At 37.4% G+C, this 18551-nt stretch overlaps 1 protein-coding gene across 1 annotated transcript in view; it reads right to left on the bottom strand.

Moving 5' to 3' along the window:
* Window positions 1-11380, bottom strand: part of MMRN1 (multimerin 1) — a 60675-nt gene extending 49295 nt beyond the window's left edge. The window contains exon 1 of the mRNA XM_047799275.1: window positions 10678-11380. Within this exon, the coding sequence (XP_047655231.1) occupies window positions 10678-11264 (587 nt within the window). The 5' untranslated portion in view covers window positions 11265-11380. The remainder of the gene's footprint in view (window positions 1-10677) is intronic.
* Window positions 11381-18551: the final 7171 nt, after the last annotated feature.

Here is an 18551-nt window from a genome sequence, read left to right on the forward strand (position 1 = left end):
CAAGTTACAGAAGTAATACCATACGATGCTTTTTTCTTATATATAAAGCTAAAAAATAAAAGTGAATGGTATATTGTTTAGGGAAACATAAGGTAAAATTAGATATTATTGTGTATCTATTTTGTATCAAATGTAGCACAATTTAAAATATGATTGGAGTTCCCACTGGATCAGTGAGTTAAGAATCCAACTGCAGTGGCTTAGATCACAGCAGTGTGCAGATTGGATCCCATGAAGCTTAAAGGATCCAGGCTCTAGCATTGCCACAGCTGTGGTGTAGGTTGCAGCTGTGGCTCCGATCTGATCCACGGCCTGAGAATGCTGTATGCTGCTGGGCGGACAAAAAAGAAAACAAAATATTATTAAGGAGTTCCCGTCGTGGCGCAGTGGTTAACAAATCCGACTAGGAACCATGAGGTTGCGGGTTCGGTCCCTGCCCTTGCTCAGTGGGTTAACGATCCGGTGTTGCCGTGAGCTGTGGGGTAGGTTGCAGACGCGGCTCGGATCCCGCGTTGCTGTGGCTCTGGCGTAGGCCGGTGGCTACAGCTCCGATTCAACCCCTGGCCTGGGAACCTCCATATGCCGCGGGAGCGGCCCAAGAAATAGCAGCAACAACAACAACAACAACAAAAAAGACAAAAGACAAAAAAATAAAAAAATAAATAAATAAAATAAATAAAAAATATTATTAAGAATAACATAAATAGGAGTTTCTGTTGTGCCTCAGCGTTAATGAACCTGACTAGTATCCATGAGGATGAGGGTTCGATCCGTGGCCTCAGTCAGTGGGTTAAGGATCTGCCATTGCTGTGAGCTGTGGTGTAAGTTGCAGATGCAGCTTGGATCCCACATTGCTGTGGCTGTGGCATAGGTTGGTGGCTGCGGCTCAGATCAACCCCTAGCCTGGGAACTTCCATATAAGGCAAAAAATTAAAAATAAAAAAGAATAACATAAATAAATCCTTACAGACTGACTCAGGATATTTAAAGATACTGCAGGAGTTCCATTGTGGCTAAGTGGCAAACCTGACTAGAACCTGACTAGTCTCCCTGAGGATGCTGGTTTGATCCCTGGCCTCTCTCGGTGGGTTAAGAATCTGGTGTTGCCACAGCCTGAGGTGTAGGTCACAGATGAGGCTCGGATCTAGCATTGCTGTGGCTGTGCCTAGGCTGGCAGCTGCACCTCCAATTGTATCTCGCCTCGGGAATTTTCATATGCCACAGAAAAGGAAAAAAATAAATACTCTATACTTCAAGGCATCTTAAATTGAAACTATACATTAATGCTACACATAAAGTCATAGGGAGTGGAGAAAGAATTAAATGTTAACTATTAAATGTAGACAGAGAAAACAATTTGCGATTGCATAAAAATAAGTTACTAAATCATATAGGATAGAAAATGAGCTAATGCAAATAATTGAAACCTAGTTGCTATAGGTAGACATCTGGAAAATGTTTTTATTGCACATGTAATATGTGACATAAATTCTCTAATTTTTAAAAGTAGATGGTAGGATATGTACATACTGTTTAAAAAAACAAAAATTGGTCTCATTTCTTGTTGCAACACCAGCAAATACCAGTTATTTATCATAAAAGATCTTTTACCAAACCATAGAAAATTCTTAATAACTGTAGGTTAATCGAATAATTTTTCTCCTTTTCTATTCCTATCATTTCTCCCTTGTTGTAAATATGTATCTTGTTAGGTTAAATTTATATTTTTCTCTCTCGTTTGTTAGTGAGTTTTTGGTTTTTGTTTGTCTTTTGTTTTGTTTTTATCAAGGATAGAGGCAGGAATGATTGACGACAACATATAGTATTGGAGAAAATGCCATTGACTGTAAAATCAAATCACTATGAGCTCAAATCATTATAAGACATATGTATCTAAATCAATGGAATGTAAGAAATCTATGCTGTTTAAGAGAATGATGCTAACTAAATGCAAAAATCAACCTAAAGGTTAAAGACCAAAGAAGGAATGCATTTTTCCCAAGAGTAGAGTCCCGGAAGTTAATAAACATTTGCTTCGGAATATTTAGGCTCCTTTGGACCAAATGTTTTTCTACAAATAAAGCTGACTCCCTCATTCATCTGCCTAAGACAGATAAATTGCACACTATACAGTTTTTGTGCAAGACTCTTTTGAATGAGAAGTTTGAAATTCAGTTCCATAAAGATATCAGAAGACACAAAAAGATACTTTCGCATATTTAGTTCAAGCATGGTGATATTTGCAAAAGTAATGTGAAGAAAAGAACTGGCAAAAAGAAGCAATAAAAATTTAAAAAATTAAAATTAAAAGGACCACAATAAGAGGATGTTTTTTCAAAAATAGATTTTTTTTTTTTTCTCCTGCAGGTCTACTTTTTATCTTAATTATAGAGAATGGCTAACTTCAACAGAAGCCCAGTCAAACTGTCACATGCACATCGGCTGAAGGACTATGGAGGGTAGAGCATGAGGCAGGAAAAAGAAAAGTACTATTACCCCTACATCCTCTGGGTTTAAAAAAAAAAAAGATGATAGACAGATATTGTTAGAATAAATTACAGTGTCACCTGCAGAGATTGTTTAAAATCCCAAATAGTAAAACCATCTCATGACTAAAATAGTTGAGTAGGCCCAGCAATCTTTGATCCAGTGTAAATTTGAAGAAGTATCCACAGCCAAAGAGCCCCTGGTGTGACTTGTAATTACGTTTATGCTGCTGCTGAAATAAGCTCATTAAGGGATGTTAAAAAATGTAAATATGATGGTAAAACCAAAAACTCCAAAAATTTGGGTTTAAAAATAGAAAATTCAGGATGGTAAAATGGTGACAGGCAGTGTAAAAGCAGATATAACAATCCCAGACAATCATTTTGTTTAAATCTAGGAATGCTTTGTACCGTTCAGACTGATTTTAGTGAAGGAAGAGAGAGCAGTTCCTTTGAAGTGTTTAGCTTTCCGTGGGGTCCTAACCCTCCAAACAGCTGACTACATTTGGGATTCTCTTTAAGGGTAATAACACTGTTGCTTTCGTGCAGCAACATGTACTGTAAAAAGCTTGTATTGATTCTTTGGATTGTCCGAGTTAATATGTAAAAGGTTTGATCAAGGGAAAAGCAGATGACTTTGGTTATTTATGAACACAAACCTCACTTGCAGAACTTACAACATAAGAGGTAGGAAACAATAATATCTTGACTTGCACAACCTCGAGTCTTGTGGATAATGAACCAAGAGAAGCATTGTCAATAAACAATCACTGTACTTTGGATAGAAACATTTTATAAAGCCAGTCTTCCAAGGAGCCAGTGGAAACATTAAACTAAAAACGAAAGTTCCAATAATTGGTTTTTGCCATTTGAAGTCTACCCTGACCAAACCCTGACCCAAACATACCCATTCTTATCCTGAATCAAGTATGGACTGAATCACCAAAGGATCTATTTAAATAATGACGGTGACAAGTATTTTCCTTAAAAAAATCAAAGACAAGAATGTAAGAATTAGCATTATTCATACCAGTGCTTAGAACTCAGATTAATAAATTGCTTGTCACCCTGTTCATGGAAGGTTGAATATTTAAACATTTATATTGATAACCTGTGATTTGAATTGACAAAATAGCAAAGAATACCAAGTCCTGAGGATATTTATTAGAAATCAAGGTAAACAAGCAAAATCCCCACCATCAATCCACCGATGATATGTAATTTTCTCTCGGAAGGTGAAGATTTTTTCCTGGGGAGACTTTATGTATTCAAGGACTTTTTGATTTTGCTTCCTGTCATCCCCTTATGGAGATGAACTTAGGGATTTAATGAGGAACAAGATGAAATGAAACAACCGATTAGCCATTAAATATGGCTTCTTCACCTATACAATAAACATAATAATATTACCTCCTGCACAGAATTGCTGTGAGCTTAAATGACTTCATATATGTAAAACACCTGCTGTTGCTAACGATTACATGAGCTTAAATGACTTCATATATGTAAAACACCTGCTGTTGCTAATGATTACATGATTCAGAGAGTTCAGGAGGATTCTTTATGAAGGAAATAGATACTTATGTAGCTTCATATATCAATGTATATATTTCCTCTTTTATTTTTTTGCTTCATACACAAGTGGATATAGCTCCATTTTTGCTTCTTTAATGACCCGATAAATTCATCTTAGCCATAATTGCTTATATAGATCAGGTCAAAAATAATTTCCAGAAAACCATTATAGAAGACTATTACCTTTTATGTTCAGTTCATATGATGAGACTCAGCTTGCAGAAGAAATATATTTATAACATATCTATAGTCCTAAGCAGTTAGAAACATAAATATTTCTCAAATGTTATATAAGGTTTACAAGAATCTTTATTTTTTCAATCAAACTAAAAAGAAAAGAACTTTATCAAATTAATTTCAGAGAGTAGGACTTACATGTTCACCAATCAGACATGAGAAAGGAAATATACATAATCCGAAAGAAGTAATACCAGAAATTGGAAGTAAGCATTCAGAGTTAGCAAAAAGATTCTTAACACGTAAATCACGAGTAAAGCATTTTTATATTTAGTTTTGGCTATTAGTCCAAAAGACAAACCCATCTTGATACTAATCTCCTTAGGAAAATGATTATTTTCAAATTAAAAAAAAAAAGTGATTCACTTTATTTTAGTGTAAGAACCTTTTATGCAGCCTGTCCTTTTTCAGAAACGTATCTAATATTTAAATTGGGATAGAAGCATTTTAGAGAAGAATCTTCTAAGTATTTGAAACAAATTTTGAGAGGAAATCATGAAAAGCTCAGGTTATAGGGAATTTCTGATTAATTTAGGTTTCAAGAAAAAAAAAAACTTTTATATACTGACCTTTGCAATGAAAGTCTTTAGGCAGGCATCACCGATTTGCCTTTAGTAGTGGTCACAGTATAGTGAATATACCTGAGTTTTTAATGATAGATGCGGTACAGTGCCTCTCAGAGTCATAAATTATTGTGTACATAAAATATTCTCAGTGTAAAATTTTAGAAAAATAAACTGAATGTGTCTGTATCCCAGAATGTGCATGGAGCTGACTTTGGGGTTCCTTTTTCCCAAGTTTTAACGCCAATGGTAGTATATTTTTAAGAGGTACATTGAATTAGCTATGTATGATATATGTAGTTTTCTAAGAAACAATTCTTAAAGTTATTGTAATTTAACTTTTTTCATACATTTGCTTTACATTACTTCATTTTATTTTACTTCTTTCCTCTTCCCATACTGTGACTTCAGCTTATTCAGGAACCTTGCAGACACTATTCCAGTAGGTGTCAGACTTTCCCAGTCCGCAGACCACAGCGCCTCCAGAAAGGCAAGGCTAATAGATGCTGTGATGTAGATAAATCTGTTACTGTAAACTGATTTGTTTAGCATTTCCCTCAAATAATACATTTTAAAATTAATATTTTCATATGTAAAGAAACAGAAAGTGTACAAACATTTCACGTTTATTTATCACCTGGACCATGTAAGGGCTTGTTAAATTCCAGCATGTTTCATACAATATGTACTTACACTTCAGCAGCACTTTAGTGAGTAGAAATAGCCAAGGAATAAGAGGAAACGATTCATGAGAAAAAAATTGAGATACAGAATATATTTAGGATCTTCACTGGCAGTAGCGTAGTAGAAAATATTTGTTTCTCAAGGACATAAAAAACACTTTAACGGTGTGTTTATTTTAGAATTTTACAGCATGTGAGAATAATCCCGTTGGATGCTATAGGACCTTTGATAAAAATTCTGCAAACTACACATGATATATATACTCTGAATGGGTCCTCCCCAAAATTCATTTGTTGACATCCTAATGCCCATGATAATAGTACTGAGAGGTGGGGTCTTTGAGGAGTGATTAGGTCATGATGGTAGTGCCCTCGTGATGGGGTTGGTGCCCTTATAAAAGAGGCCATAGGGAGATCCCTTACCCCTTCCACCATGTGGGGGTACAGTGCAATGGGAACCCGAGTAAAAGCCCTCGCCACCCAGGCTAGCCACCTGTTCATGGGCTTCCAGCTTCCAGAACTGGGAGAAACACGTCTCTGTTGTTCATGAGGCACCCAGTCTATCATTTTGTTGTAACAGCCTGAACACACTAAGATAGTGTATGAATTGAATTGACTAGATTTTTCCTATTTAAAACCTCTTCACTGATGGAGTTAAGCAGGAAAATGCATATTCTCATAGACAGTAGAATAAATGTAAAAATTAGTTTTTATAATTTTAACCATTTATTTTTTAAAATGTATTTTAATTTTCTATTTACAAGTGTCTAATAAAAGGCTTGTAGAATTTATCATCTTAGACCTTAATAGAAATCATAATTCCTTTAACTTAAGCCACCTCTTTGTACATAAAGCAAGTTATGTAGCTCCTAGAAGCAGTAAACAAATGAAATTCTAAAAGAAATCAAATCAATAAACTCAGCCAATAATGTATTCACCTAGCTCATACTCAACTTTTATTTCCCTTCTGTCCCTTTTTATCAACATTTTACTATATCTATAGCCATTCTATGCACAAAATAAAATATGATGCCAAGAAAGTGGAAGACTCTGGACTAGCCCTGATTTCTGCCCCTCTCTCCCTCCTCCCTTTCATTTAAAAAACAAACAAACAAACAAAAACAAAAAACAAAAACAAAAAACAAAAACAAAAAAACACCTCCTCAATAGAACATCCATATTCTATAGTTTCCCTGTTTCCCAAATTTATGTTCCTCGTCTTGATCTCTGCTCAACTCCAAATCCAGCCAATAATCTCAGTCATTCCTCAGAGTTTTGCTGAGCTCTGTGTGCATGGGCCTCCTGTTGACAGTGAAGAGAATGATCACTAAGAAGGATAAGGTTCCTCTTGTCACAGGATGGAGGTTCAACTGTGGAAAAATATAAACTACACCACTGTCTACATAAATAGACCCAATAACTTCAAATAAACGCTCTGAAGGAAATGAGGGTGATCAGATAAGACCTGGGCGGTCAGAGAAATCTCTTGGAGAGGGACATTAAAGCCACAGTTGCATGAGAAACAGGAATGCATCCTTCTAAATACTGAAGGAAGAGCAGAGTAGCAGGAGCAAAAGGATGTCTCCTTGAGCTGCACATTAACTTGACATGGTCAGTAGCCAGAAAGAAGGCTAGTGTGACTGGAGGAAATGAACTGGAGTGAGCTCGGAGCGTGGTGGAAAACAAGGAAAACAAGATCGTAAAGATAGGCAGGGCCATGTTAAGCAAGATCTTGTGTGAATGGCAAAGATTTAGGACTTTATTCTAAATGGATTGGAAAGCTACGAAGCGGTTTTGAGCTTGTGAGCAAAAGACCACATTTCACAGATTTTAAGATACACATCTCTGAAATCAAAAATATATTTTTTAAAGCAATGGTTTATTTTAGTCGCTATCAGTCAAGAGGAGTTATTATCATTGCCTTCGAAATAACCAGTTTCATTTATATTTTCATTTCAAGGATGACATTGATATATAATAAAATTGACATGTAATACAAACTTTAAGAGAGAAATCTAAAACTTGCAAAGAATGTCATACTTTTTTCGTCGCACATGAAGTAATACATCACAATAGATGAAGCCTTACATCCAATGAAATGCCTTAACCTGGCTGAAAGTTTAAATACCTACAATGTATACAATATCATATGTCAAATTTATTCAACTAAGAAAAAGTTGGAAAGATCTCCCGCTGATCTCACACTGACAAGAAACGGGGACAAGTTAAGACAGTAGTGGTAGTTAGTGATGGCTGAGAAAAAGATAGCGTTGTGAAGCTGGAGAGAAGCTGGGGAATGTGGGGGACGTTGGAGAGCAAACCAAGACTTCTTGATAGATTATATAAAGGCCAGGAGAAAAAGCATGGTGTAAACGGTCTATGCAAGGTTTCCAGTTATGGAACTTGCTGTCCACTGGGCCGAAGATTCAAGTACGCATGTGCAGGGGTTGGGATGGCAAGCCAAGTTAAACAGGCCGTTGATGCCCATCAATACCTCCCTTCACCTACTGTCCTCTCAGGGAGACTCACAACCTCCAGGCCACTCACCCTGTTAGGCACTCTCACCAAGTTGGTTCAGAGCATTCCTCGCCATTCTGATTCAACCTCTGCCTTTGTGATGCACTGTTTGTCCTCCCTGTGCCCTGCCCACAGGACTGCAGACTCCAAGGGTTTTTCTTCACTGGTTTACCCTCAGCACAAGGGCAATGCTGGAGACAGATTAGGACCTCAGCAAATATGCATTCAATGCATATATGCATTAATCCTAATTTCTTTTTATCCTGCCTATTTCTAAGTGCTTGGTCCCTGACCAACACCTACTGTGCTAGACAAACCACAGCTCTGGTGTTGCCAGGAGTTCCTGTGGTGCTAAGATGAGAGAAAGGATAAGATGAAACAAAAAATATGCTAGAGAAATTTTGTTGACATGAGTATTCCTTTTATGCAGAATCACTCTAAAATTCTAAGAGCAGTAGGGAAAAAAAAATCTCAGATGAGTTTATCCCAAATCAACCAGGTTTTTTAAAAATAAGGGCATTTATTTGGGAAAGATTTGTCTATATATTTAGGCATTCATCTGTAAATTTTACATTCAGTTTGTTAAATATTTATTGTGTACCTTCTGTAAGCCAAAGACTTTGCAAGCACTGAAAATGTGTCCCTGTATGCAAGGAGGTCACAAGGACACTCTAATTATAATACACTACTGTAAGTATGGTGATTAAATGTTCATACAATTAGAAGAGCCACCTGACTGAGCCTAAGAAGGCTTCCTGGAGGTATTATTATTATTATATGTAAAAAAAAAAAAAAAAAAAAAACCACGTGATGGGAAAATAAGATCATGCTAGCCAGAGGGACACACAGGGAACAAACATAGGTATAACAAACAACATAGTGAATTAAAGATTTTATGACCAGAAAGTCACAGAAGATGAGGCTAGGGGGTAGGCAGGAGCCAGATCAAGGACAGCATTGATGACAGCCCGGGAGTGAAATCTGGACTTTATTCTGGAGGCAAAGAATAGCCTCTGAGGCTAAGAAGTGGGGGGATAAACTGATCATTTGTATTTTCCCAGTCAGGGTAATGGACCATACTTGCTGAAGGAGCATAGTGTAGGGATTGAGAGCTAGGTCTCTGAAGCTGTCCAGCCTGGGTTTGAATTTTTGCCATGAGATTTACCAGATAAGTGACCTTAGTGAAGCTTCTTAACCTCTCTGTAAAGAAATAAAATAACAGAATCCTCTTCAGGGAGTTATGGTAATGATTAAATGATTGAAATATATATGTATTAACATACATATTCATAACAGTATCATGAACAAATTCCATCAAGTGTTGGATGTTAATATTATTTGCCAGGCAAATGAAAATATGAAAGACCTCTTTGGACCTTATCAAGGGTTCTTTGCGTCAGCACTGTGTCCATAAGAGATGGGCCTATTTTCTCTAATATCATTATCAATCACATGGTCTAGTGAATAAGAAGTCTGGGGAAAAGTTATTGCTAACTTGAATTATTTTATATATTTAGTAAGGTGTTTAACTCAGTTAAGTTCCCAACGCATTACTTGATGTCTTGAAACTATTTTGTTATAGGTAAAAGATATTTGGAAGTTTGGTTTCATGACACTAAACTAGTATTCCAAATATACAAATAATTTTGAACATTAAATGAATAAAACATTGACCTGTATTTTTCACAGGTTTTTGTCTTTGTTTTCTATTTGAAAGTCTTTAATGATACATTTTAAGCTTTAATTTATTATTTTGCTTCAACAATTCAAAATAAATCTTCTCTATTTTAAATCAAAATCAATTTAAGGTGGATGGGCTGGGGGTTTTGGATGGAAATGCTATAAAATTGGGTTGTGATGATTGTTGTACAACTATAAATGTGATAAAATGCATCGAGTAACAAAAAAGATAAAAAATCAATTTGAAAAATTTGTTTTTCTATTCCACACACTCATGCATAACTCAAAATAACAGTACTAGTAACATATGATCTGTTGAGTACCCACCTATCCTGTGAGCAGCACGCATCTAAGCACATTTCATTAGTGTGAATCTTGCCTAACTGCAGAATTTGTGTTTTTATCTGTGTTCCCTATATTCCATCTGTATTTTGCAAACGAAGAAACTGAGATTCAGGGAAATCAATGGACTTGCTCAACTCATGGATCTAGATAGTCCTGGAGCCAGGATCCCAATCCACCTCTGATTGGTTTGATCTTGATTACTGTACACTTCCCACAGCACCAGGCTGTTTCAATTTCAAATTCTGTTCATATCCCAACTGTATTGACATTTTTTTCTTTCATGTCATGAGTGCAGTTGTAGGTACAACCCACATACCATTGAGCTGAATTAACTAACAATCCCCGTGCTGTTACATTGTTAGTGATTATCCCCAGTTAAAGTCTATTAGTAATTTCCTCCACTTCGATTAAAACAAATTGCTACATTTTTTTGTTCATCTTTCCCCCTTTAGATAAGGGAAACAATTACCTTATCTAACTGAAATACGATCCAATTTCACCTTGACCATGAAATTCTTTTCTGGGAGTGAGAATTTAACCCTTAGCTTGCAATCTTATAAACATTATAGTTAGAAAAAAAATATTTCTTACTTTCCTCTGGTCGTTTCAAAACTTGATTTTTGATAGCTGTTTCGTTGGCTTCCACTTCTGTCACCCCTGCTGAGGTATGTTTCTCGTGGAGATCGATTTTCCACACCTCCAACGAAGTTTCGAGAAACGGCTTGTTCATTGTGCCTTCGGGCAAAGCTCTGAAGAAATTTCAGCGTGGAGTTGGAAAGGACCACTGACTCCGCTTTAGGACTAAACTGGGGGCTAGACTGGGTCGGGAGGTCAAGAGTTTGTAACTTCAGCACCATTTCTGTCTCTTCTGTGGGTGTGAGCATTTGGTTCCTCGCCCCCTTGGGAGATGCACTTGTGCCTGTGGGAGACGATGCTGATCTCAGAAGACTCTCTTTGGAGGTGCTTGCCTGGGAAGCTGTGACTGTCTCAGCCGACGTGATCTGGGTGGTTGGCAGCCCTTGGAGGCTTTGTATTTTGCTTAGAGGAACCGAAGCAGCGGTCACGTTCTTCTGGGCGTCCTCATTCTCAGGAGTAGTCCCGGGATGCGCAGTGTTGTTTAGCCCAAAGCCTCCGCTCCATAAACTGGAAAGCAGGACTAATAGCCTTGCTCCTTTCATCTCCGTGGTCAGCAGCAAGAAAGCTCATGCGAAACTGGGGAGTCAAGTCCTTCCAGCCTTTCTGTCAGCTGCTTCCACGACTGAATCTGCTTAGAAGAGAGCTTGGCCAATTTGAGATGTGTGGAGGAAACAGGTTTCTGTGTTGTGTAGTGGACTCAGGAAGTTTGAGTTCCTGTTCCTGTAGGTTTTGAGTGATCTGTGACCTCTGGTAGGATGATCTATGGAAGCAGTGAAGGGTGTCTGATGAAGCTAAGGGTAAATGGGAAAACACAGGCAGTTATTACAGGAAAACCCAAGAGAAAAACATGAAGTAACCATCCTTTCCTAGGTCCACTCATGTTTCATGTGCTGCTGGTTTTGAAGAGAAATTTTGCAGCGATGATGGAGTTTTATTTGGATGGGCTGAATCAAGGAGTGTAACATTTTGTTCTCCTATACAAGGAAATTGAGACAAAATTTGAGTGGCACTTCCTTTCCACTGGGTCCCATCCCGAGAACCACATTTTGTTCAAGGACATAGGCACATGCACACACATAAACAAAAACTCATTTACAGTGTTTCTGCCCTTTCACACACCACAGGATGAATTCTGGGAAAAACAATGTGTATATATATATATACACACACACACACACACACACACAATCTCCAGTTTTTATATATACACTTCAGCTGTCACACTATTTGAAGTTAATCTCATTGACGATAATAAAAGAAAAGCATAAATTGTTGAATTGTATGAGTCTGTCAGAAACTCACTCTAGATTTCACTCTCAATTTCTATTAGAACCAATGAATGGAGTGAATAATCCGAATGTTACTTCTGTTTTCTAATCCTGATCTTTTAGTGATTGGGTGTAATTAGTATTTTGTCACTAAAGAAAAGGATGAAGAAAACATGAAGTCACATGAAAATAAACTGCGATCATGTATAAACTTCTGTATTTTTACTGTAGTGCAAAGTAGACCAGGTGCAGGTAACAGAGAACTAAAGTGAGCAAAGATTTTCTATGGTTGTTTTCCCAGCGGGGATGCTTCGTGGGCTTTGTCATTTCACTACTCCAGCAAACGTCTGATTCTCAGGCTTCCATTAGGATCTATCATCTGTAAAAAAGTCAATCGCAGCAGACTGTTTGGACATAGAAGTAACAGAGAAGCACAGTTCATCTACCCATACATTCCTTCTTTCCTTCATTCAGTAATTACCCAAACCGTCCATCAGCTTTAGTAAGGTACTGGCTTAGGTGCTCAGATAATAAAGCAGGAATATTCTTGGCTCTCCGTTGGCTTATGGCCTCATGTAGTATGTGAAGGCTAGACCTCTGTGTAATTAATCATTCTGTCAACCTCTACACCTGGCATTTAGGTTCTTAAATATTCAGTCATGGGATGTTTTCTTTCAGAAATGGAATATTGGAAACCTCGTGACTATTTGGTGATATATTATTGTATATACGTATTCTTGTCTCTTTTCCTGGATACAGGACACCCGGATTTGAAACAAGACCTAATTTTTCTCTGAACTGCAAGCTTTTCTTTTGTCCTATTTCCTTCTCCCTTTACTCTTTCACCTATACAAGCATATTGCTGACATTTTAGGGAGCATGTAATATGAAGTTATTTAAACAAGGACCACGTTAATCAGCAGCAACCCCAATTGGCTTTGAAATGGAGTGCAAAAACATCTGTTTCTCAAATATATCACAGAACATTCCCACAAATTTGCATCAGTGAAAGAGCAAAAAGTTCCAACACAGACCATCCAGGCAGCAACGAGTTACTAAAAAGAGCAATAAAACTGCATAATTTTTGCAACACAGACATGATTTTCAGTACTAAGAAAAAGACGTTATAGCTTCTTTATCCAGAAAAAAACACAAGCAACTATCTTTGGCTTAGAGCAGAATAGTAATTAGAAAAATCCAAGTAAAATTTTCCTATTTAATGTACAATTTTAAATCCATTCTCTTAGATTTAGCAAAAGTAGATAAGGAGACTGTCCTGAAAGCTTAAGAAATGATCAAAATCAAAATAAAGAAATTATGGCACATGCAGGGTTTTTTTGTTTTTGTTTTTTTGTTTTTTTCTTCTACAGTTTGAAAAAAAAATCTTGATCTTGTTTAGGACAAGGGAACTTTAGTGGGAAAGGTCACTTATTGAATCTATAACTCTTACCAAATGCCTCTCAAATGGTAATAAAAACTGAACTGAGCTAAACAATTCATTTCTCCTCCTGTAAGGCATTGACCACCAATGATTTGGGGTGCCTTCATCCTAGATTACAAGTGACCCTGTAATCAAAAGGCTAAAGGTTGTGTATCTTATTATTATCAACCCACTAAGCCATCTTGTGCTGCAGCTCCCCAGAGAATTCCCAGCACACCTGACGGTTTGGGATGTATGGCTCATCCTTTAACTGGTGACATAAAGTGTCACCAGTTAAAGGCCTCTGACAGTATTCCAGAAACTGTCAGAGGCCTAACCTCAAATTCTGCTTTCTGAGACTCAATAATGCTCATCAAATAACAGCTAAGAAAAACAATATTCCTGGGATTATTGCCTGAATAACACTCAGTTGTTTTTGAACTACTCTAAATATTATCCTTGGATTAAACTGTATTATTAGAGTTTTGTATACTTTGACCCCATCATTCTGCAACGGCCCCTCTTGCCTGCTACTTTTTTACATTTAATTATGTTTTACAGTATTACCATTTTTCAACTAATTTATAAGAAAAAAACTATAAAACTCATTATTTTGTTTTATCAGGAGGTTTTCATGTCATTTTTCATTGTACCACAGACATAGTATTGAATACCTCTTGCAAAATGTGTTCACTCTCAGTGATGAGATAATGGGCTTGTTTCAGTTTTCTTTTTCTAATTTATTATTTAATTTATTCTTAGCTTAGTCTTTTCTAATCAGTAAGAAAAATGTTACTAAGTTGAGAGAAAAACATGAGTTAAAAGGCTACATTGGGATTTTGTTTTTTGCAGATGGTGCTATGTGTTATTTAAAGCCATTTTTATGGCTGCAAGAGTTATCCTTTGTGAAATGTTGAGGGTATGCAATAACTTCCACTAGAATAATAGGATTCCTTAGCAGCTTCGTTCTTTATCATGTGAGAAAATTCTTACTTTCTTGAGATAGTTTAAGACATTAAAAATACTATTTTACCATAGTTCTCCTTCATAATCTGACACAATCAAAAGACAATCACAGAAAACAAAGTTCTAAGCGTTTTTCAATTTGAGGTTGGTTGAAAGTATTAAAAACCTGGTAAGTTTCTATGTGGACCAAGGAGGTTCTAAGCATACAGAAAAAAAGCCACAGAAGGAGAAAAACAGATTTACATGTGATATTAATAAGGCAAGCAATGTGCTGAATAGGTTAAATTTGGCATTTCATTCTCCCAATGATGCTAAATAAATATTCTGCTCTCATTTTACTGATAGAAAATCAGGCTTAAAGGAATTAAATAACTTCCTACAGTAATACCTTGGTCATTGAGAGCACAGATATGTATGTCCAACGCTAGTTCTTTGCACTATCTTATAATACCACCCCCCCCCAAGAAATAGGCAACATCGATTTAAGTTAACTTGTTTAACAAAAATCTAGAGAAAATAATGTTAAACTTACCTTAAATTCATTCTCAATTATTTTAAATGTCCTTATGTTTTACTTTTATCTCACAGCTCAAACATTTATTGAGACACTGTTAATAATCTAATGATTTCTATTTGGATTTATGGGATTAGAGGGGAAATTTTGTGTTAATAAATTTACTTTTGGTCTCATCTTTACTGTTTTATTCTCTTTGGTTGAGTACCTTTTTCAATTCTGTGCAGTCCTAGAAGCGATGGCATTGCCTTATCCTTGACAGCACAGAAACTATGCTCCTTTCCTTTGCTGGAATGGAACCTCCGATACAGTAGAAGACTGCTATAGCCCCAGCAACTAAAACAGTGTGTAGTAGGCATTCAATAAATAGTTAGCCAATGAATGAATGGATAAGACTATGAATGCGCTTCTCTTATCTCTGTAGCAGCACCTGTCAGAAGGTTAGTCAGGAGGATCTATTTCCCCAAATCACAATCACACAGAAGAAAAAAGAAATATAAACAGGCACAAGATAGTCCCTCTATGAATACAGCCTCAAACACTCTCCTGGAGACACCGCTTCCGCCAGATTGCCTCTTACAAGTCCCTCCAAATACAATTCAGAAAGCCCATTCATTTTCAAAATTGAGACAGTTTATGTTGAAACCAACACAGACACATGAGAACTACAAAGCAAAGTCTAAGAGCGGTAAAATAAAGGGTAATAAAGTGGTATTTATGCCAGAAAACTCTAAGGTATGCAAACAAATTGAAATGAAGAGTAAAATTTAGGTCTAAGGAGGCTGGTAGGACAAGGAATATAGAAGTATAATGAAGCATATAATTCTTACTATTAAATGAGAGAGGCATTTTTTTTTGTCTTTTGTCTTTTTGTTGTTGTTGTTGTTGCTATTTCTTGGGCCGCTCCCGTGGCATTTGGAGGTTCCCAGGCTAGGGGTCGAATCGGAGCTGTAGCCACCGGCCTACGCCAGAGCCACAGCAACGCAGGATCCGAGCCGAGTCTGCAACCTACCCCACAGCTCACGGCAACACCGGATCGTTAACCCACTGAGCAAGGGCAGGGACCGAACCCGCAACCTCATGGTTCCTAGCCGGATTCGTTAACCACTGCACCACGACGGGAACTCCGAGAGAGGCATATTAATTCGTCAGGGAAAAAAAGCCACAATTTACTTTGTACCAAGATAAAATTTTTAACTTTATAATTGAGAACATAAAAAATTGATAAAAGATGACTAAATATATTTTTCAGTCAAGGTTTATATTGGTAACTTGCAAAACTACCCTATCGGTTATTTTATATTTTCTACTTAAATATAAAGATACCCTTGAAATGACAGAGTCAATTTAAAAAGTTTTTAAGACTAAGTTCTTTGGCACACTTTAGAAATAATACTTTCTTTTCCTTCATGAAAGTTATGTCTGGTCATTGAGTGATTATCATTAATTGCTTCTGTTTCTGGAAATATAGAATAGATATACTTTCCTCTATTGCTCCTGCTAAGTACATCAAAAAATCCCAGACAATATATGTAAAACGAATATAGGAAGACTCTGAAAAGTGAAGAGAAGGCAGATTGGCTATAAAACCCAAGGAAAAATATAACATTGGGTTCTCTGGATGTTCTTTTTGCCTCATATGTCCCAGACTGGATACTGGAGAGTTTGGAAAACTAGAAATACCAATTGCATGAACAATAAAGTCCCTGAGAGGGAGTTCCCTTTGTGGCTCAGAGGAAATGAACCCAACTAATATCCATGACGTTTTGGGTTCTAACTTTTACCTTGTTCAGTGGGTTAAAGATCCAGTGTTGCTGCAAGCTGCGGATTAAGTGGCAGATGCAGCTTGGATCTGGCATGGCTGTGGCTATGGCATAGGCTGGCAGCTGCAACTCCAATTTGACCCCTAGCCCCAAGAAAAGCGGAAGGACCAAAAAATGGCCTAGAAAGACCTACATCTTTTAGACAGTAACTGCTCTGCGCCCACCAAATACTGCAGAGAGACTGTGACATAGCCCTGCCCCTGCCTACAAAGGCTGAATGGAGAGCCTGAACTTCCACACTCACAGGTGGTAACAAGCAGTCTCAGCCCCATCCCTTCCCTGGGGCAACGTCAGAGAAGGCCAAGTCCCTAAGTCACTGCCATAACCCTCCCAAGGCTGAGGAAAGAGCAAGAGACCTGGACAAAATATAGCTTTGAGACATGCCAGGTCCTCACTGAGCATGCTTCAATGACCCCCCCCCCCAAAAAAAGCTGGAGATAAGGCAAAAGTTTGGAGAAATATCTCCTATACCATAGAAATCTAGGAAGTCTGAAGAAAAAAAGAGAACTCATAAGAGATCAAAAAGAAAAAGCAAGGTTTCTTGCTGTTAAGGAGGAGATCTCCCACAGTGTTTAAATTACCTCCTCTTCACTCCACTAATGAGAAAGGAATTCCCACCCTGAGGTTATGGGGATGACTGAACATAGGAACACGCAACACTGGACAGATGAGACCAGTAGCAGTTTGTCCATATACTCGGCACTGGAAAAGAAGACACCCTCCTTAGGGACAAGCAGGAACTATGCCCAGCCTCTGATAAGGAGAATTTTTTGGCCAGGGGGCCTTATCCACTGGAGCACAGGGAGGAAGGGAACTTGTGGGTAGGCCATGTGAAGCCCTCTAGGTATCACATGCCAAGGCAGCATATAATACTACACCTTAATTTTAGGTCTTGTAACACACAAAATTTAGAGAGCTTTTTTCCCTGTATTGCAAAGGATAAAGAACCCTCTGGGGTTTGCTGGTGCTCAGACCTCAAGTTTAGTTGAAAGGAAAATCCTGATCATGCTCACAAAGTATTTTGAAAACCTCAGTGAGTTAAAACTAATAAAAGGAGCTTCCATTGTGGCTCAGTGGGTTAAGAACCTGACATAGTGTCTGTGAGGGTGCAGGTTGTCTACCTGGCCTCCGTCAGGGCTGAGGATCCAGGGTTGCTGCAAGCTGCAGTGTGGGCTACAGATGTAGCTCAGATCCAATGTTGTTGTGCCTGTGTTGTAGGCCTTCAGCTGCAGCTCTGATTCAACCTCTAGTACAGGAACCTCCATATGCTGCAGGTGCAGACCTAAAAAGAAAAAAAAAATCTAATAAAAGATGCAACAACTTGTTATATCAGACTTAGCTCAACTATAATTTTGTGTGACTCAGCCTCCATACTAGAATCCTAACAGGAGAAGGGATATGCCCTTGTCTGAGGTTCTTTTACACATAACGCCTCTCAAAAATTATGAGACAGATAAAGAAATAGAAAATGTGACCCATAGTCAAGAAAGAAAACATCAATAGAAAAAGATCCAGAAAAGGCTCAGATATTAGATGTATTTGACAGGGAATTTAACCCAACTGTGCTGGAATGAGGGCAACATATCTGAACACAAAGGGAATGTCAGCAGAGACAAAATCTATACAGAAAATGGAAATACTAAAGATAAAAATAAGCTCTCAGAAATAATTTGATAAGCTTACAGCACAGTAGAAATATCAAAACAATAGGCTAATTCAAAGGCAGGTCAAAAAGAAATTGCCCAAACTGAAACAGGAATGGTGTCTGAAATCTGCAGACTATTTTCTTATGGCACAACATACATATAATAGGAGTAAATAAAAGAAAAACAAGAAAA

Source organism: Phacochoerus africanus, chromosome 10 (genome assembly GCF_016906955.1).
Source record: "Phacochoerus africanus isolate WHEZ1 chromosome 10, ROS_Pafr_v1, whole genome shotgun sequence".
Lineage (NCBI taxonomy): Eukaryota > Metazoa > Chordata > Mammalia > Artiodactyla > Suidae > Phacochoerus > Phacochoerus africanus.